General features: G+C 41.4%; 1 protein-coding gene across 1 annotated transcript in view; it reads right to left on the bottom strand.

The window, feature by feature from the left end:
• alk (ALK receptor tyrosine kinase) overlaps positions 1-18592 on the bottom strand; it is a 90228-nt gene that overhangs the window by 4725 nt on the left and 66911 nt on the right. Inside the window, exons 16-24 of the mRNA XM_019876094.1 lie at positions 15601-15787; positions 14897-14987; positions 14638-14702; positions 14417-14546; positions 13887-13984; positions 10797-10889; positions 5788-5889; positions 5364-5498; positions 1983-2073 (exon numbers count right to left, since the gene is read on the bottom strand). Of these exons, the coding sequence (XP_019731653.1) occupies positions 1983-2073; positions 5364-5498; positions 5788-5889; positions 10797-10889; positions 13887-13984; positions 14417-14546; positions 14638-14702; positions 14897-14987; positions 15601-15787 (992 nt within the window). The remainder of the gene's footprint in view (positions 1-1982; positions 2074-5363; positions 5499-5787; positions 5890-10796; positions 10890-13886; positions 13985-14416; positions 14547-14637; positions 14703-14896; positions 14988-15600; positions 15788-18592) is intronic.

The following is an 18592-nucleotide window of genomic DNA, read 5'->3' as shown; positions in this document are numbered from 1 at the left end:
TGCTTTGTGCTGCATCGAGCAACACTTTCTCCTCACCATAACCTTCCGCTTTCCAGTAGGAGGTGTGTGCTGTATTCGTGAAGTCTTCATTAACCCTTTCAGGGACAGCGGTTACTACAGTGGACAGCCAATCATGTCATCAGGTGATCATTATTGGTGCATGAAAGGGTTCACGACTTAGCAAATGTAATGAAAGTTACCTTGAGGCACCCCATATGGTTTTCTTGAGGGTGCAATACAGGATGTGTCGAGTTGGGTTGCGGCCTTTATCGAATCAAGTGGACAATGATTAAATGGGGCCTTGTGTCTTCACAGCAGAGGCTGAATTACTGTATTATCATTATCATCATCGATTACTCTTGTGTCTTTGTAAACCACGAGATACTTTGTCTCGATAATTGTTGTTTCTGCTTTTCAATTCCAGCGAGTGGATAATAACGTGTACAGACGCTCCCCAGCTTACAAACGTGATACGTTCCGAACGATCGTTCGTAAAGTGAATTCGTTCGTAAGTTGCTTCAGTGCGATATTTTGTATGGAATGTATGTTTAAGGCTTATATAAGTATGTTTACTTGCTAATGATCGTCGTTTGCATCGGCACTGCACCTTTCACGTGTTCCATTATGCGATCTTTCTGTTTATAAATGGTACCGATGGTCGAACGATTCATGTAGTATGCACGGGCAACGCTCACCATTTTCTCACTCGCATCAAGCTTCTTTATTATTGCCACTTTCATTTGAAATGAAATGGCTTGCCTCTGCTTTACACTTCCACTCTCACTAGAAGCCGTTCGCTTTTCACCAACCATATTGAATAATGGATGCAGGAGATATTTAATAAGTGAGCAGAGGAAGCCGGATTCGGGGTGGATGCTGGGCGAACTCTCACAGCACCTCACATCGGTATTAGCGGCGGAAAGAAGCACTACACCTGTACTGTACTCGGAAAAAGGCGCGCAATACAAGATCTAACTTTTTCTTTTCTTTTTCGACATACCCGTAAAAATGTTTGTATGTACCGTTGTTCATAACTCGGATGTTCGTAAGTCGGGGAGCGTCTGTATTTCCCCTTTTATAATCTGATGCAGAAATCATGATATGAGCCAATGAAGACAACAGACAATAAATCCCCTTACAGTGGTACCTCTACTTACGAACGTTTCTTCATACAAAATGTTCAAGTTAAAAAAACGTCTCAAGAGGAAAATATTGCCTCTTGTTACGAAAGAAATTTCAAGATACGAAAGGTACAAATACAGTATGGGCTGCTAGTCGCAGCTCTGAGTTTCCTGAACGCAACATATTTATAGCTGCTTTGCCATTGGCTATTACAGAGCATCATCCTGGCATCCCATTGGCTAAGACGGACTGCTCCCATAAGTGTCTATGTGTATAGATTTAGATGTGTGTCTATGCAGCGTCCTCGTCATTTGCCCCTTGAGCCACGAGGCGTTCCGATAGTTTTACGTAAATGTAAATCACCAGGAAAACGTGTTCACCAGTCGGGCGATCGCTCACGATGCTGATGTTTGCCTTGGACATTTTCGACTGATTGTTAAAAGCTAACAAAAGCAAACGTTCTTTCCAAAACGCCAGGCAAAAAACACTTCTGAGAGAGAATACGAACTAAAGAGGGCAAAAAGACCAAACAAAAAAACAAAACGATGAGGACACATTTAAACGTTAAATGACCATCATTATTATTCTTTATTCTTTGTTTTTTACATTATGCACAACTCTCATTTATTGTGCAATAATATTTTTGTAACATGTATTTGTTAAATATTTTGATGGATTTTTATACTTTATAAAACATTTATGTCTGTATTTTGGTGGGCTTTGAACGGATCAGGGCATTTACATGGAAAACACGTCTCTACTTACAACATTTTCCAGTTAAGAAATTTCTTCCAGAACCAATTAATTTCATAAGTAGAGGTACCTCTGTGTTCAGTTACCATCAAGATCTCTTTTGTTACCTGCACGCAGTAGTCAATTCTCTCCAGGACAGTTGAGAAGTTAGGCCTGTCCTCAGGTTGGTGCTGCCAACTTTGAGTCATTATACGGTACCTGTGGATACGCAAGAAAGTATTGAAGAGACATGAACTCATTGTTGCAATGTTCATGAAGATAACTGGAAAAACCGAAGATGTGTGGCGATTCTGAGCAAATGCTCACCTAATTTGGATGCAATATGTCGTGACGCGCAAACAGGACAGCGAAGTTATTATTGCGTATTGCTATTTTGTTTTTATGAATCCGTTTACATCCAGAGACAACCAGGCACTTTCTTTTCCACGGATGGTTACCCACCACACTAAACGAATGTGTTAAACATCATTTAAGTAAGGCGGGGAAATACTCAAGGCCAGGGAATCAAACAGGAATTAAAATGAAGCAGTCTTACTGAAAATGTGCTATCAGAATTTTGTTTTCTGTAATACTGATTTCAGCATTATTCATTTTAACCAACCCACTGCACAGTTTATTTGATCCTCATCAAAAGCTTTGTTTGTCATCCCCATCCCTTCATATTCAAGTCTCTAAAAAAAAATCTCTCCAAGTCTGTACAATAGTTTTATATGAAGCCCTTCCCGAGTACAAATGAAGTAATTATCGCAGAAGAACAGTTTTTAATATGTTCTCAAGGACATCAATAATGGCTGCCTCCTCTCATTATTTCATTCAATTGACTTCTCTCAGATTGGAGATGAACTCTGCGGTCACCACACTGTCAAATTTTGACATCTGGCACCGATATTGAATATTTCATTTTTTTTCCACATAATCAAGGCGGGTTGAAAGGCCATTAGTCAATCAGTGTCTGTCCAATGGGTCCTGTCTCATAATAATGTTGAGCCACTATGTTGGTTCACATGCTGGAGTTCTTTTTATCGGATAGCTGCAGCAAGTACAAAACTCAAGGAGTGACAAGAGCTACGGAGCACAGAATCCTAAAACAGTAATAGCTTCTTTGTCTCCCTCAATGGCCTTTAAAGTGCTTCTTGGATTGAGCTTCGAGTACCACATCGCTCATGAGAACATTGCACTTTCGGAATCCTGACCAACTTTTGGGTATGTCAATCTCAAAAGCAGAATGGGTAAGGAGTCTTCCGATGGTGTAGAGTCGACAAATCCTCCAGTATGACACAAACATCCTTGCCATAACCGCTTCCACGGCAAATTGGACAATATGCAGACGTATAGGCGACATTTTTCTGCCTGTCTCTTTCATATAGAACTTGCTCAAGTGGGCCATTGCTCTGAAATGGGTTCACGCAGCCATTTTGACTTCTGACAATGTGTAGTGAAAATTGCTTTCGACACAAAATGGCTTGGGCAGGCAAGTCGACACTCGCCTCCACACTGGGGGGGCTCCGACACCTCCCACCCTGTAGAGGTACACACAAAGCAGCCAGCCGCGAACAACAGTGAAAAATAGGGTTCAGATTCCCAGTGTCAAAGTGGCTTCTATTTATGACGAGATCAAGGTTACGAAGTAATAATAGCTTTGGATTTGTCATTAAAGTTAGTTTTCATTTTGTTTTGATTTTTTTTTTCTGTAGATAGTCTTAATTAGTTTTCAGAGAGTGCTTGAGAGTTTTAAGATAAGATAATAAAACCTTTATTAGTCTCGCAATGGAGAAATTCCCAATTCACAGCAGCAAAGTTATGAAAGGAAGAATTGAATTAAAAGAACAAAATATTTAATAAATTGTTTGCTTTGTTTTGGTTTGTATTAGTTTAGTGTTAGTTTTAGTTTAAAAATGTGCATTTCTTGTGAGCACGGTAATTATTGTGCAGTAAAAACTCAACAATTGTTAAAAAAACAACATTTTAAAAGGAACCATCCATAAATCAATTAAAGGTACTGAAAACTCTCCACGGACTTAAAGGTACATCAAGTGCAGTGAATGCTTATCACGTTTGATGCATCACAAATCCCAATGGCTGAAAAAAAGCTAGGTTTGACTTGCTTTCCAGCCATTGTTTGCCAAGTTGACAACTTCTAAGCCACACACTAAAACACTAAAAGCCACCTGCCCACTTTCATTTAAATGTCAGTCATAGTCAAATTGGACGGACGGATCGACCGACAGATAGTATAGAAAAATGAAAATTGCCTGTGGTTTATTTGGCTGAAATTTAAACCTAGTTGTACCGTGGCCCATTTTTGTCATATATGAACCAAAAAAAGGCAGCACTTGTTATTGCACATTGTGTTTTAGGCTGAGTCACGTGACAGCGGGTGACAGTGTGTGTCCATGAACAAAAATCTGTTTATTATTTTAATCAATATTGTAATCGTGATTACCAAACACAATTGTTTGTCATGTTAGGGAAATGTCTTGATATTCATTTCACTACTTTTCAACAAACATGTAAACCTCCTCACAGTGCATAGGTGCCGGGCCTGATTCCGGCTCCGGCTTTCCTATGTGTACGTTCTCCGTGTGCCTGCATGGGCTTTCTCCGGGTACTCCGATTTCCTCCCACATTCCAAAAACATGCATCGTACGTTAAGTGATCTCTCTAAATCATAGGTGCCAAACAGTTCCTGGAGGGCCGCTGTCCTGCATGTTTTCCAAGTCTCCCTGTTGCAACACAATGTCAGGCTTTCGCAGAGCTTGCTGATGATCTGATCATTTGAATCAGGTGTGTTGCAACAGGGAGACTTGGAAAACATGCAGGACAGCGGACCCCCAGGACCTGAGTTTGACACCTGTGCTCTAAATTGTCCCTACGTGTGATTGTGAGCCCGGGTGGTTGTTCGTCTATGTGTGCCCTGCGATTGGCTGGCAACCAGTTCAGGGTATACCCTGCCTACTGCCTGAAAATGGCAGGGATAGGCTCCAGCACACCCACGACCCTTGTGAGGATAAAGCGGATCGGAGAATGGGTGGATGGATGAATCATAATAATAATAATAATAATAATAATAATAATAAGTCAATATACCCAATAAATAAAAATGTATCAAGGTCTAACTGAATAAAACTTGGGACAGCATGCCTGAAAAATTGCTCTGGGAGAGACCAGCACCAAAATGACCCAAATACAAGGAAATGCAGGATTGAGTTTTGCCGTAAGTGAAATGACATGGCTTCTTCTTGTGACCAGGTCCAGGTTAGCTGTTAAAGATTATTCCGAAGCTCCAAAATTGCATTACTTAACAGATGATGGGTCAAGATCATTTTTGTTTCTGGCATTTCAAAAATGTTTCCACAAGTATAAAAGATGAGTTCTCCTGTTGCCTCCTGTTATCCCTGCACCTCCTCCTCCCCATTGGAACAGCACTTCTTTCACTTCCTTTGCATTGATATGCAACAAAAACTGCATGTGTGTTCAGATTTACATACACAGGCCCAGGGCAGTTTTTGGGTGGGTCCATTCTCCCACCGTTGGTTACAAAGTCCAACACTTCTTGGTTACTGCGACTCGGATAAGGCATGTACCCCAGTGAGAAGATCTCCCACAGAAGAACCCCAAATGACCTGGTGATTATGGAGGAAAAAAAGAAACAAGGTGAAAAGGACAATCAAGTCATATCACAAGCGCCATCAAAGCTACGGCTATAAAGGATACAAGGGGATTTACAAGAGCCAAGATAAAGACTTTAAAAAAAAAAACAATCTGAGTTGGGCACGCTGAAGGACAGAGGATTGAAGGGATCACAGACATCGACAGCACATGTGTGAATGCAAAACATCAGAATATGGCGGTAAAGTGATGGCCGGTTTACCCTTGTGAATATTTATTGGGCAGAGAGGATGAGGCGCTCACCAAGTATCAGTTTTTGATGTGAAGATGCCCTCCATGAAGGCTTCAGGTGGCATCCACTTGACTGGGAGCATGGCACGACCACCTTTCCTGTAATAACTTGCTCTACACGCACGCACGCACACACATACACACACAGTTATGCAACCAGAAATCATAAAACAATGAAAACCAGAATTACTTGCTTTGACTGTTGCCATAGCAACAGCCTCAAACAGAAGGATAAAAGAAACCTGACATGCATAATTAATTCTGAGCTGTCAGTGCTCTGATCCAAACGCATGTTCGCATTATATAAATATCTTGGTAAGGGGAACGCCATGAGAAGTGCCAATCTATCAAGGGAAAAAGGCGAGGGCGTTTGTTTTTTTTTAATGATTTTTTTTTTTCTGGGTCGGGCTGGGTCTTAGCCATTTTTAACATTGCCTTGCTGTTCTAATTGTGAACAATGTTGGAGGTCAAAGCCTAATTCATGCGGACCTGCTTGCTCAAGGCGCCTTCTGAGTGACAGCAATGACTGATCACGCGGCTCCCGACCTTGGTTCCCTCCAAGAAGAATGAACCCGCATCAACATCTAAGTCACGAGGTGTCAGCTAGAGGGGTTTAGAAGGACAATTCTAGGATATGGATTCAGCAGTAATCGTGATGGGAACGATTGCTCGGCGACTCGAGAGCTGCATGTTCGAATCTGTGATCCTTCTGCAGGGCCTCTCTGTTAATTTGACTCTCAAATGTAATTCTAAATTTAAAGGTTATGGTGCTCTTGCAACATGAAAGTAAAACATTTTAATGAATTAATTTTTTTGTCACCAATGTGCGACACCTGGCATCATGATTTATTGAGCGATTCGACTGCCAATAGTTCGACCGTGGATAAATCAAAGAAAAGAATAGTTTCTGACAAAAACAGAACATTGAATGTTGCGTGCCCAACTATATTAAAAACAAACATTGTTCACGCCTCACAGATGACAGATGAAGGTCGTGTCTACAGCTTTGACGTGCCGATTCCGCACTGAGGCTCAGGAAAAAAAATCACATTCGCCAGATAAAATAACTACCGGTACTTTCATTCACTCTCATTTGGCATAATATCTACAGTACAGTGCATTTTTAAGCGATGTAGTGCTTTTTAATTGAAGCTGACAGCTGAGTGCATGCTGCACAGCAGTGGACTACATTTGCAACTCAGTGTCGCACCAAACAAGGCAGGTGGGCATGTGTTCCCTGAACACCCACATCCCCGCACCACCAGCTTGCGATTGGTTTCCGATGGGGTAAAAGTTCATCCGCAGCCGCCAACCCCCCTCCGTTGACGCTTTGTTCGCATCAGGCACCAACATACCTTTTGCAGGGCACTGGCCCACAGTACACGCGATAAATATGAACTGAACACATATGCAGATGGCATATTTTGGTTTGCATTTTTAGTTCGACATGTTTAGTTAATAAATCATATTTTTTTTGACACATATGAAATTGTATAATTCAAGGTTTCCATTAATATCATGAATACACGGCGGACACTTTTTTTGGGAAGTGAGCTACAACCAAGCGTCTTCTTTTCAGAATTGAAAAATGTCTTCTTTTACATAACAATTTGTGACCTCTATCGTAGTTCATTGAGTTCAGACATGCAAACACTCCCAGGGTTTTTTTCCCCCCATCAAAAACATTGCAAGTATCTACAGATAAACATCGCGCAAATCTCTTTATGCTCTGGGAAAAACAACAGATATTACTGCAACTTGGGTTTGTCGCACACTGTGAGCTGTGACTGAAACAACATCAACTCTTCCGCGCACATCCAGTGATTGGGCACCACATATCTAATAACTGCAACCGAAAAACTGGGAACTTCTATTGGGTTTTGAGACTCCAAAAACAATATGCTGTACTGTATTATGTATTTATTTATTTTCTTATTTTTTATTGAACCGCAAAAACATGTTGCAATTGTCATAGAAAAAGAGGATTGCTACAAAGAAAGGCAACATGTGAAAAATAAAAGTGAAAGTGTGGATATTTTGAGAGGGTGTTGCCAGGGTTTTTCCTGCTTTCAAAATAGCCCCCCCAGCAAATTTTTTGCCGCCCCCAGCCAGACCAATTGATCTCGCTCAACACTGTGTAAAGCTCCAGCTGTGCTGATTGAGGGATTGATGTCCCTCTGTGGCAGCGGCATATTTTAACTGCAGTAGCAGTGTTGCACCACTATGGAAGCGCCATATAAACAGCGGAGCACAGGAAAGACTTGAAGCAACTACTGAAGAAGAAACAGATCAAATCTTGTTTCTTCCCCCCCACTAGTCGGTACTATCGGCATCCTGATTTTCCTTGGCGAATGATAGAAACAGGTAAATATTACCTGTTTTTTCCAGCCAAGTATGTCATGTTTATCAAAAAAAGTTTCCTTTGTGTCAAAGTAATGTTTATGAATTTTAGAATTGCAGATATGGCAGGGAAAATCAACCACTGAGTCCAGGTGAAACAGAGCAGAGAAATTAATGGATCAAGCAGTTAAAATGTAATAATTCATGGTGGAGACAACATGTGGAAATTTGGTCTGAAACACTGGTGATAGTGACGGTCGGAATGCAGGACATGATGAGTTGATGAGGCGAGGCTACATAAATCTGTTTCCAAATAAGAGCATAACAACGCAAAGTCAATGTCTACGTGATTAAAACATTATTTTGTGTTCCTCTTTCTGTATCATTTAAAAAAAAAAAAAAACACATGAGCCAGTAGCTTTGACAAGCACTGGCCAAATCAATTTACCTGGCTTAGGCATACCGAGGAAGGCATGCGCTGTTTATGCTAAAAGCACGGTGCGCCAACACACCAGGCAATTGCTGCCTCCCTTGTGGGACAGCCATCAAACCAACGACAGGGTGGGCACATTAAAAAGACATGACGGCCATTAACAAAGCAGCAGAAGAGAAGGACAAACATATTAAAGATGGTAGTACCTAAAAACACTCAACTAATAAAGTTACAAAAACTAAAATAATATGGTTTGGATAGAGAGTTGAAGAAAAAAAAATGTGCATCATCACTGCCTCACCCAACACATTCCCTTGTGTCTTGCTGTTGACTGTCTAGCATTCCAGGCAAACATAATGGACCACCTTCAGACTTAAGTGCAACTCAAAGTTTTCATTTCACCTAACCTAACCTGCATAATTATTAGGGGGCGGGGGATGAAAAGCCATGCAACATGGGGAGAACATGCAAACTCAACATTGAAATGTTCCAATTACTTTACCTTTTGACTGTGAGGCAGAGGCACTCCCCAACCTAATCTACTGTGTAGCCCTGACAAGCTGTTCCTTTTTTTTTTTTTTTTTTTTTGAAACTTCACTTGTGTGCCCACATGCGTGCAAGTCTCTTTGAGTGAAGAATACCAGCACGTGTGTGCGCCTGTGGCTCTCCTCTCAGAATATAAAAAGATGACATTAAGCTCCATCCCTACTCTCACTGCGATGGCCTTAAAAGGACTTGCATGTCCCTTGTCGCACAAATAAGGGCCGCACCAGGAAACAGCAAAGAGAACTTGCAGACAGTGAAGCGCCACTGAGCGTGAGGTACCCTCTCATTCTTTTGCACATAAAAGCAGAGATAAGCCCAGTCTGAGCATAACTGCTGGAGGCTGCAATATAAAAGCAAAATCTTGGCGAGGCACCTGAAAAACTGACATCAGCAATTAAATCAAACTCTCCTAATGTGGCACCCGGGGGGCAATTGAGCAACCGCCTTAACCGGATGTGACTTTGGACCCTTCCGTGTCCTCACATAAGACTTTTTCACAGAATGCTGCAATGATATAGCTGCATGTTGTGACACATTTCCCCTGCTCCGGTCTCTCTCAGATGAAAGGCGAGGATGATTTCCCTGCTGAATTGGGAACTCGTGGCATCATGTGGAACTGCACTGGCCGTGTTAAAATGTTTGAGATGAGAATCTTGTGATGCTTGGTGGCTACTGAATGGTTGTTGTGATTAGAAGCCGGACTGAGAAAGCCCCTTTGAGGTAAAGTTTGCAACATTTACAGAACTTAATGAGCCTCAGGGACAGTGCAACAATTTCTATAATAAACTCTGCACTTGTGTGGTCACAAATTTAGGGGCATGCAGAATATGCAATCTAATGAAAACCAATGCAAGGCTTGTTTTAAAGGTCCTGCTCAGACAAAATAGTCTATATTAATTGATACTGTCACGTCTATTGATTTAATAGATTGGCTTCGATTGTGGTTGTTGTCCGCACCTCTATCCAAACAGCATCATTCTGCATTTTGATTATACTCAGTTTGGAAAAAGAACAAAAGCAAGTGTAAACATAAACTCAATGATCTTATGACAATACAGGCATAGCAATAACTACACTATTGAATGGCAAGAGTGTCACCACAGCACTTCGAATCTCATCAGAAAGCAAATAAAATGCTCCAATTCATAAATAATCCTGCTTTTTGATCCTGAACAGTTGACTTTTACGACTTGGGGACATACTTGCAGCCTTGCGACTCTGGAAACAGTATTAAAAGCTACCTGCAGTTAGAGTATAGCATTAGCCCGCGGGAGTCGAGAAATGGACTATTGCTGCACCCCGTGGGACAGTGCATTTTAGCCGATTGTTGTTAACAGGATATAATTGATAAGCAGTTTTATCAAACCCTCAAAGGCCTTTATAAACACTAATTGAGTTTGATGTTAAACTTAAATCCAATTTAAAGACATAAGTATACGTTTTTTTAATTATGCACAAAATGAACCAGCCAGTGATGGCCAAGCGGGCGTATCATAATTAAGTGACATGTTGAGTTGGGTGTGTCTTAACATCCATGGCAGAGGCTCCGTCGAACCCGAGACCGATTCACCAAAACCCTAGGGTTCAATCGAACCCAGGTTAAGAACCACTGGTCTAAAGTGATACAAAAAAACATTGTTGCAAAAACGTTCATAAATTAATCTGCTGACTATAATTAGATTGTGTTGTGGAAAATTCTTACCGGTAAATATCCCGAGCCATTCCAAAATCTCCAATCTTGGCCACGCGACCTGGTCCTTTGCACGTCAGCAGGCAATTACGAGCCGCAATGTCCCTAAATAATGAAAAATACACGCAGAGTCAAGTGTCAAAATATACACAATTTGTTATCCAACTTCCTTGAGGTCTCATCTTTGCAAGAAGTTTATCAGAGTAGTTCATATGTTTGCCCGTCTCTCACACTTAAAACACAGGCACATATTCCCACATTGGATCAGAAGCTTGGTGTAACTAACACGTTGCCATCAGCATTGCTGCTAAAACTCAGATCTTCCTGCAGTGCTTTTTATGACTCGACGCATTTGCATCCTGAGAAAAGATTGAAGTGCAGCATATACAAACGGTGACTAAGATGAGAAAAACATAAAAGTGCTCTTTTCACATGGCTGGGTTTTTTTTTTTTTTTTGAGTAAGAATATTTCAGTGCACACATTGTTCTCTACTCTTGTGTTTGGAGGAAAACACACTGTACTGAATCCCGAGTCGCATGACTTTCTTCAGAAGAGACGTCAAAGAGCAGAGTGCATACATCTTTTCATCGGGTGAGACAAATGGGCACCAGGACTAATAAATTGCCAGAATTGAACATCAAAATAACAGCATGTGACACACTGCTCTAACGGAATCATGAGACTGGGGCAGAGCTGCAAAACACACAACTGGAAGCAAGATGACCGATCACAGCATGTGCGTACTTCAGACAGCCGTCCTCTGATGAATGTAGATGTGAAATGACACAATGGGGATGTAGTAATAGCTCAGATGGAGTGGAACAGAGGGTCTTTTTTATGACATGGTCTGCGGTGTTGCATCCCTTCATTGTACCCGGAGAGACTGAAAATTATTCAAGAAATTTATCTTGAATAATTCAGGAAGGACTAAAATCAACATATCCCGGCATCTGCTTACTTACATTATCTCGTCGAGGCTTTTGGTTTTGTGAGCAGGGATGCAATGTCCAGTTTAAGTCCTGTATTTTCCGCACTGTAAGGCGCACTTAAACGCATTCAATTTTCTCAAAAGCCGACAGTGCGCCTTATATTCCGATGCGCATTATACTCCCCATTGAGTTGTTTCCTTGTTCGTGTTCCCATGCCATCCAGTGGAGATTATTAGCAGGTACCAATTGTAACGTAAAGGGTTCTGCCTGACACAAATTGACATGTGCATTCGTCAACACACACTCAAACAGATGACGACTTTGTCAGCTCTGCGCAGCCATTATGATACGAAGATAATTTATATTTGCATTTATATGTTTCATGTCGATGTTTGTGACCAGTTCCCACGAGTTGCCAAGGAATAAACCCTGTATTTTCATGGACTTGGTATCGTGCATCATGCTACATCCTGGGGGAGCTACATATGGATCAGCATTCTGATTTCTTGGACAGAGTATTTTAAATGTTCTGTAAAACGATTTGTTACAGCTGCAGCGGTTGTGAAGGCTCTATATAAATATAGCTGTATTTTATTGTATTGTGTGTTTAGTGTAGCGCCATCTGGTGGCTGCATAACGCACCCGCAGCCACGATGGTAGCTTCTATTCTATGTGCCTTATAGTCCAGTGCACCCAATATATGAAAATATTTTTAAATAGGCCATTCATTAAAGGTACGCCTTATACTCCAAAATACTCTTATCGTGCGGACAAGACGGCATTTTAATGAGCATGTATTTACCAAATAATTTACAGTAGTAGTACACATGAGTACCGACATTTGGGATCTAACGACAATCCTATTCAATACCAGGCAGTATATCTATTTCGCAGTGGGCATGTTATGTTTCTATCCTTAGGTCTTCCCGATAACAAACAGCATGGAATCGCATACACACAAATATAGACTGGTGCAGACTAATACGAGTGCCGTAGTCCTTGCTTAATGGCTTGGAAGGAGTCATGCTAATGATTTGATTCTGCTAGTAGGCAAGGACAAGCCTTGGAATGCAGCAAGAGCTATCACAGACAGGCCTTCAGGGAAGGGCATAGAACAGAAGTGCGTGCGGCGCAGTAATGGGAGTCCAGCCACTTATTAAAACAATGTTAACAGGCCTCTCACTGTAGACGTTACTCACAGTGAATTAGAACGAGTTTCAAAGGCTCGTTTTCCAGCAGCATTGCAAAGAACTCTCTTTGTGATTGCTGTTAAACTATTGACTATTTAAAGAGCTTTGGTTAGCCCAAACAGCACTTTACTGCCCTGAGTGCAGCACTCCACTTATGTGATTCTAATTTCTATCCTTTTCAAAGGAAGTATGGGATATTCAACACTTTTTTTTATATTTTTCCATCTGACCTCGTTCATTTGCCCTTTCCTCCAAGTCAAGAGAACGCACCTTCATAAAAGTGGTAAATGTCCACAAGGAGAGCGTTAGTGCCCATTTCAATACATGCAGAAAAACGGGCTGTATAGAAGGCCAGTGAGCCATGTTTGAAGACGCAGCCATTAGGTGGATTGATGGGGCTTTACTGCTCCACGTGGGAGCAAATTCGGTTTAATAGGCCTCGTTTGTCAATGGCTAATACCTGACCTGAAAGGGAGATACAATTCAATTGTCTTGATGTGACTGTGGGAGGAAATTTGACCTTTCCCCATATTGACTTATACTTGACCTTCCATGTGAGTGTCCTCCATAACAATGATTTGGGGGTTCAAAGGGAGGCTCTTTAAAATCTCCAGGTTACATCCATTGTTTTCTGAATATAATGCTTCTGGATATAAAAGAAATAGACTGTCTGTTGCCTTGTATATGAACCATTAAAAAGAAGCCCCACCTAGCTGTTCTGATAGTTAACTCCTTATTCGTCCTCTCAACTATAATGTCAGAGGAAAAATGTCTCCTTTTGTTCCACTTGAGCAGGTGTAGTCACATTAAGCCGAATTCTTGTTCATGCAATCTGTGAAAACCGTTTCTGTCATTTGCATTCCATATTCACAATGTATGCATCGTTTTCTTTCCCATCTGCGGGATCTCTTAAGAATACAAATTCTGGAACTCATCTGTATGCCAAATGTTTTTCCTTTATAAAATGTGGGGATTCAGATACCTATGGATGAATTGGTTCTCCTCCAGATACTGGCAGCCTTTGGCAATGTCTCGCGCTACGTTGAGAAGGTCAACCATGGTCAGGCTGGACGGTTGCTCCTGAGAAAGAGCCATACCAGCATATTGCATTCACACTTTGAATTTTTTTTACATGAGTGCAAATAAAAGAGTGCATTTTTGAAGTGCCTGATGTTTGCATTAAATTTTGCGTTTGTGTGGTCAGATGCTAAGTTGTCTAGATGTGTGAAAATGAGTGTGAATGTTGTTTAGCTACATATGCCCTGTGATTGACTAGCAACCAATACTCTCCTCTCATGGGGTGTGGCCCAGTGCAGAAACCTTGAGCTCAGTCCCAATCAAACACCTTTGAGGTGGATTACAACAGAGTTTCGGAGCAAGGCCATTTTGACGAACACCCGTTATCTCCGAATAGCTGTCTTTCTTCAGGCAGTTCCCAAATGTGTCAAGGCAAAGTGTCCCAATACTTGTCCAAATTGTCCATGAACGATGATGCGCTAATAAATGTCTCACCACTCGAGGTCTCATCTCCCTGAGGAAGGTCTTGAGGTCTCCACCAGTCATCAGCTCCAGCAGTATGAACCTAGGCATTGCCTGCAGACTGACCCCTACACAGCGCACAATGTTCTGGTGGCTGAACTTACTACAGAAGCAAAAACATAGGAAAGGAAAGCCTTGGATATGTTGATTGTGCATGAGCAAATATTTTGGAGAATTGACTAAATGTCTGGTACCTGATGATTAGAGCCTCCATAAGGAAGTCCAGTTCATCTTGTTCTGAGCAAACCTCAGGGAGAGTCTAGTTTTCATACAAAAACATATGAGCTCATTGCAAAGGACTCATTTCAGCGAGTGTGCATATGAAATCTAAATCAGAAGGTTATATTCGATTGTCTTCTATCGTGAGAAGACATTTTTCGTACACATGTGTCAAAGCCTTTAGGAAAGTGTTTTTTAAAAAAAGAAAACAGTTTTGGAAGGGAGAGACATCACCTTAACTGCCACATGAAGTGGACTCGGTTCGCCAGGTATTCCCACTGCCAACCCCTCATACACTTCACCAAACGCACCATGACCAAGAGCCCTGGTGAGAAATTTTTGCATCAAGCATTTACAGTCACATCCACATGGATTATTTTGGGCAGAATTCTCTATTTATCTACAGGCGGAAGGGCTCAAAAGCAGATTTCTCCAACCCCAATTAAAAAAAAATTGTGATGACAATTGGAAGTTACACAAAAATGTTAAGGAGAAGTTGAGAATAGATGCGAATGTGATGTTCCGGGGACCCGGGACATCCCAAAATAAACTGCATTTTTGTTTAAACTTCAGGGGGCCAAGCTGGGAATCTTTACAAGACTATACACAGCTGTCCCAAAGTACATGAAAAGTGGTGATAATGAAGCTTCGAGCTGCTCATGAACCATCTGTTGTATTTTTTGGACTCTTCGAGACGGCATTCTCGGTTTCACATAGGCCTGACAACGCATTGATGTGCCTTTTCTCAAGATTTAGTTCAACCAAAAATGCCATATAGAAGAGTCAAAAAATACAACTGGTTCATGAAGCAGCTTGAAGCTTCATTTTCCCATCACTAAAATTGAGCATGCTCTGCCCTTAATGCAATATTAGCAAACATGCCGGCAAATACTGACTGCTATTAACATTTATAAAGTGTGAACTGTAGTTTTATTCACCTGGCGAGGGAGATGTTGCGTCGCGGCACTTCCTTCAGGTCGTTGACTGACGCCGTCTTGCCAGCAAAGCAGTAGTTTGGATTATAGTCGGTCATGATGGTCGATGCCTGCAGTTTACTGATCTTGCAGTCTGGACTCTGTAGCTCCAGCTGAATTGATTGCAGCTCTGTGTGTTTACGTCTGTACACTGGAGAGGAATATACATTTTTCTGAAATAAGTCTTTCAACAACAACAAGCTTTATAACCATCTTGTAGCTGAAATTTAATGCTTGTACAAAAAGAGAAACTCTCTCTCTCAAGGACCCTATTTCTGTTTGGCAGCAATCAGCGTTGAGACTCTTAAAGGCGTTTGTCTTTCGAATGTAGTCCAAATGTAGAACAGTAACAAAATCACTAAAAGCGAGATGAACTCACTAATGAAAACAACTCACGTGGGCAAATGGGGGTAAAGCAGCTGAAAGGAAGATGATACAGCACTGATACAGCCCTGGCCTATGCTATGCACACATTAGTTCAAGTGAGAACAGTTAATGTGTGCGTTTTGAAAAGTGTATGTGTTTAGAGGAGCTATTTAACAAGTAGTGTCTACTGTGGAAGAGTTGTCGGCCTCCAGCTAAGCTGCCATCCATCATTAGCACATTTCATTGGCGCACAGGGGTAGTCCTCACCCCCTGCCTTGCCAGTGAGCAGAGGTGGGAGTCTGAATACGTATGTGCGTGTGTGTAAGCTCTCCACTCCAACTATGAGAGGGCGCGTGGGTGCGCATGTGGAGGAGATGATGGCCTGATGAGTGCATGTCTGGCAATAATGGTCCGAGAGCTGCTGGGCAATTGAACGTGTGCACTGGCTGCAAGGCCTTCTTGTTCTGACAACAATATATTAAGTGCTGTCCAAGGGGGACCGGGATGAATGTTGCATTCGTGTGCGTGGGTGTGAGAAGGGCGTCATCGGTCAATTCAGAGGCAGAAACTCGAAAACTTGCAGTCATGTAGTGGGGATCCTCTCGTGTGTGTGTGTGTGTGTGTGTGTGTGTGTGTGTGTGTGTGTGTGTGTGTGTGTATATATATATATATATATATATATATTGATGACCTGCTGTTGTTGTAAACTACAACTCTGAGCTTCATGACTTGGACATAATACTGCACTGTTTGAAGAAATTTTCTTAGCACTCATAAAATCCAGGCATTTGATTCTGTCAAGTGTAACTTCATATAATTGTTGCTTTAGTGCGAGGATAATAAAGTCCCCTTGGTTCTGTCTCTTTTTGTCCTCTATCTCTCTGATACTGTATAATCACACTTTGCCATGAGCAAATGCTGTGTGTCTGTGTCTGTGTTCGGGGAGGGAGTTACCGGTTGCATATGGCAGTCGATAACTGCATATTCATGTGAGGATACACAGCATGACCTTGCTTAAGGAGTAATAGTTGGACACTTTTTCGCGGCAGTAATTCTGGTTCGATTTAACCTGTCTCCTTGCATGCAAGTTTACTTAAATTGCAACTCAAAGTTTTCTTTTTTTCTCCTGTCTCTTGTATACGAAAGGCTTAACATTTTTTTTTATTTTTATGTGATATGCATGCACACACTCACAAACCAAAACATTACGGGCATGGGCAAACTATGATAAATTCCAATAGACAGAGCCAAGGAGGAAATCACAAAACCTCTGTCAAATTAATACTTTACTTTAGGCCTTAATCAACACAAAGCATTGTGATATCTGAAAAGGCAGAAATTAGTTGTTTTTTTTTTTTTTTTGCTAATTGTCACCTTGTATCATCCATTATTTTTACAAAAATGGAAAGATCCATTTGAACAAACCAAAAAGGCTACGTCCAGCAACTGCAATGCATGTTGGTACTTGCAGTATTCATCATTGCTTTGAAATTCATAGAAATGCTGCACATACACTAAACATATCAAAACAACGGTGTGTTGTCTGACCATTTTTCACACCCAGCAAAAGACGGCCTTTACAGAGCTATTTCAAATAAACATTTCCATTCCAACTTGCTCAGAAATATATGTGTGATGGGAAATTGAGTGCCACCCTGTGTAAAACCTCCCGTCTCATTTCAGTTTCTCTTCATGTGCACCTATTTGCCGAAACTGCCCACAAAATAAGTGAGTGATTGATTTCCCTCGCTGATTCGACATGATCAATCGTCCAGAAAACCTGCAGACAAAGGCTGGCTAGTGCCAACGTGCAGGACTCACTGAAAATACTACACAAACGTACACAAAGAGCTACTTTGACCAATACCCGCCCGTCGGCTCACTTTGTCAGGGGCTCACCGATTGCTGCGCTTGTAAATATATGGATCTATATCCTCCCTTCTGAAGACTTTTGTCCTAATTAACTTCACAGTGACAAGGAAATACAACATTACAATGGGCAAATGTGAGTGGAAAAAAGACTTCAATAGATTTGTTTGCTGCACTTCACAGATTTTGGGGAGTTTATGATAGATGAATACAGGCAGCAAGGTGCAAATGTTACCTCAGGCCCTCCTCTTTAGAGTTTATATATTATCCCTGTATTTGGATGGGTTTTCACCCCCAACCAAGTCCTGCTGCGAACAGCAAACATCCAGGAATAATTGACAATCTCCTGAAAACGTATATAATTGTCTATTGAATGCCACAAAACTTTTATTAGACAGGGCCTTGGTCTGGATAAGGACGTTAGCCAACTTCAGCCTCGGAGAGACCAGCTCCCCCAGATCGCTGGCAAGCTTAGCTATAGGATACAGCTGGTCTGCCGCAACGACAATTTATGATGTACAACACCAAAAGGTGCAATAGCCAAGCTGAATTTTAACTTTGTCCACAATGCGGTGCAAGAACTTGGTAAAAGAAGTCCTTTTAACCCTGTAATGCCTGACACATCAAGGAATAGCCAGAAAAATCAGATTTTTGGGAACTGAGATGTTCATTAACCCTTATAACAAAATCCACAAAAATATTTTTGCCATATCATGCTGTT

The sequence above is a fragment of the Hippocampus comes genome, unplaced genomic scaffold, assembly GCF_001891065.2.
Source record: "Hippocampus comes isolate QL1 unplaced genomic scaffold, H_comes_QL1_v1.1 scaffold252, whole genome shotgun sequence".
NCBI classification, from domain to species: domain Eukaryota; kingdom Metazoa; phylum Chordata; class Actinopteri; order Syngnathiformes; family Syngnathidae; genus Hippocampus; species Hippocampus comes.
The sequence above is the reverse complement of the archived record's forward strand: the minus strand, read 5'-3'. Positions and strand labels throughout refer to the sequence as shown.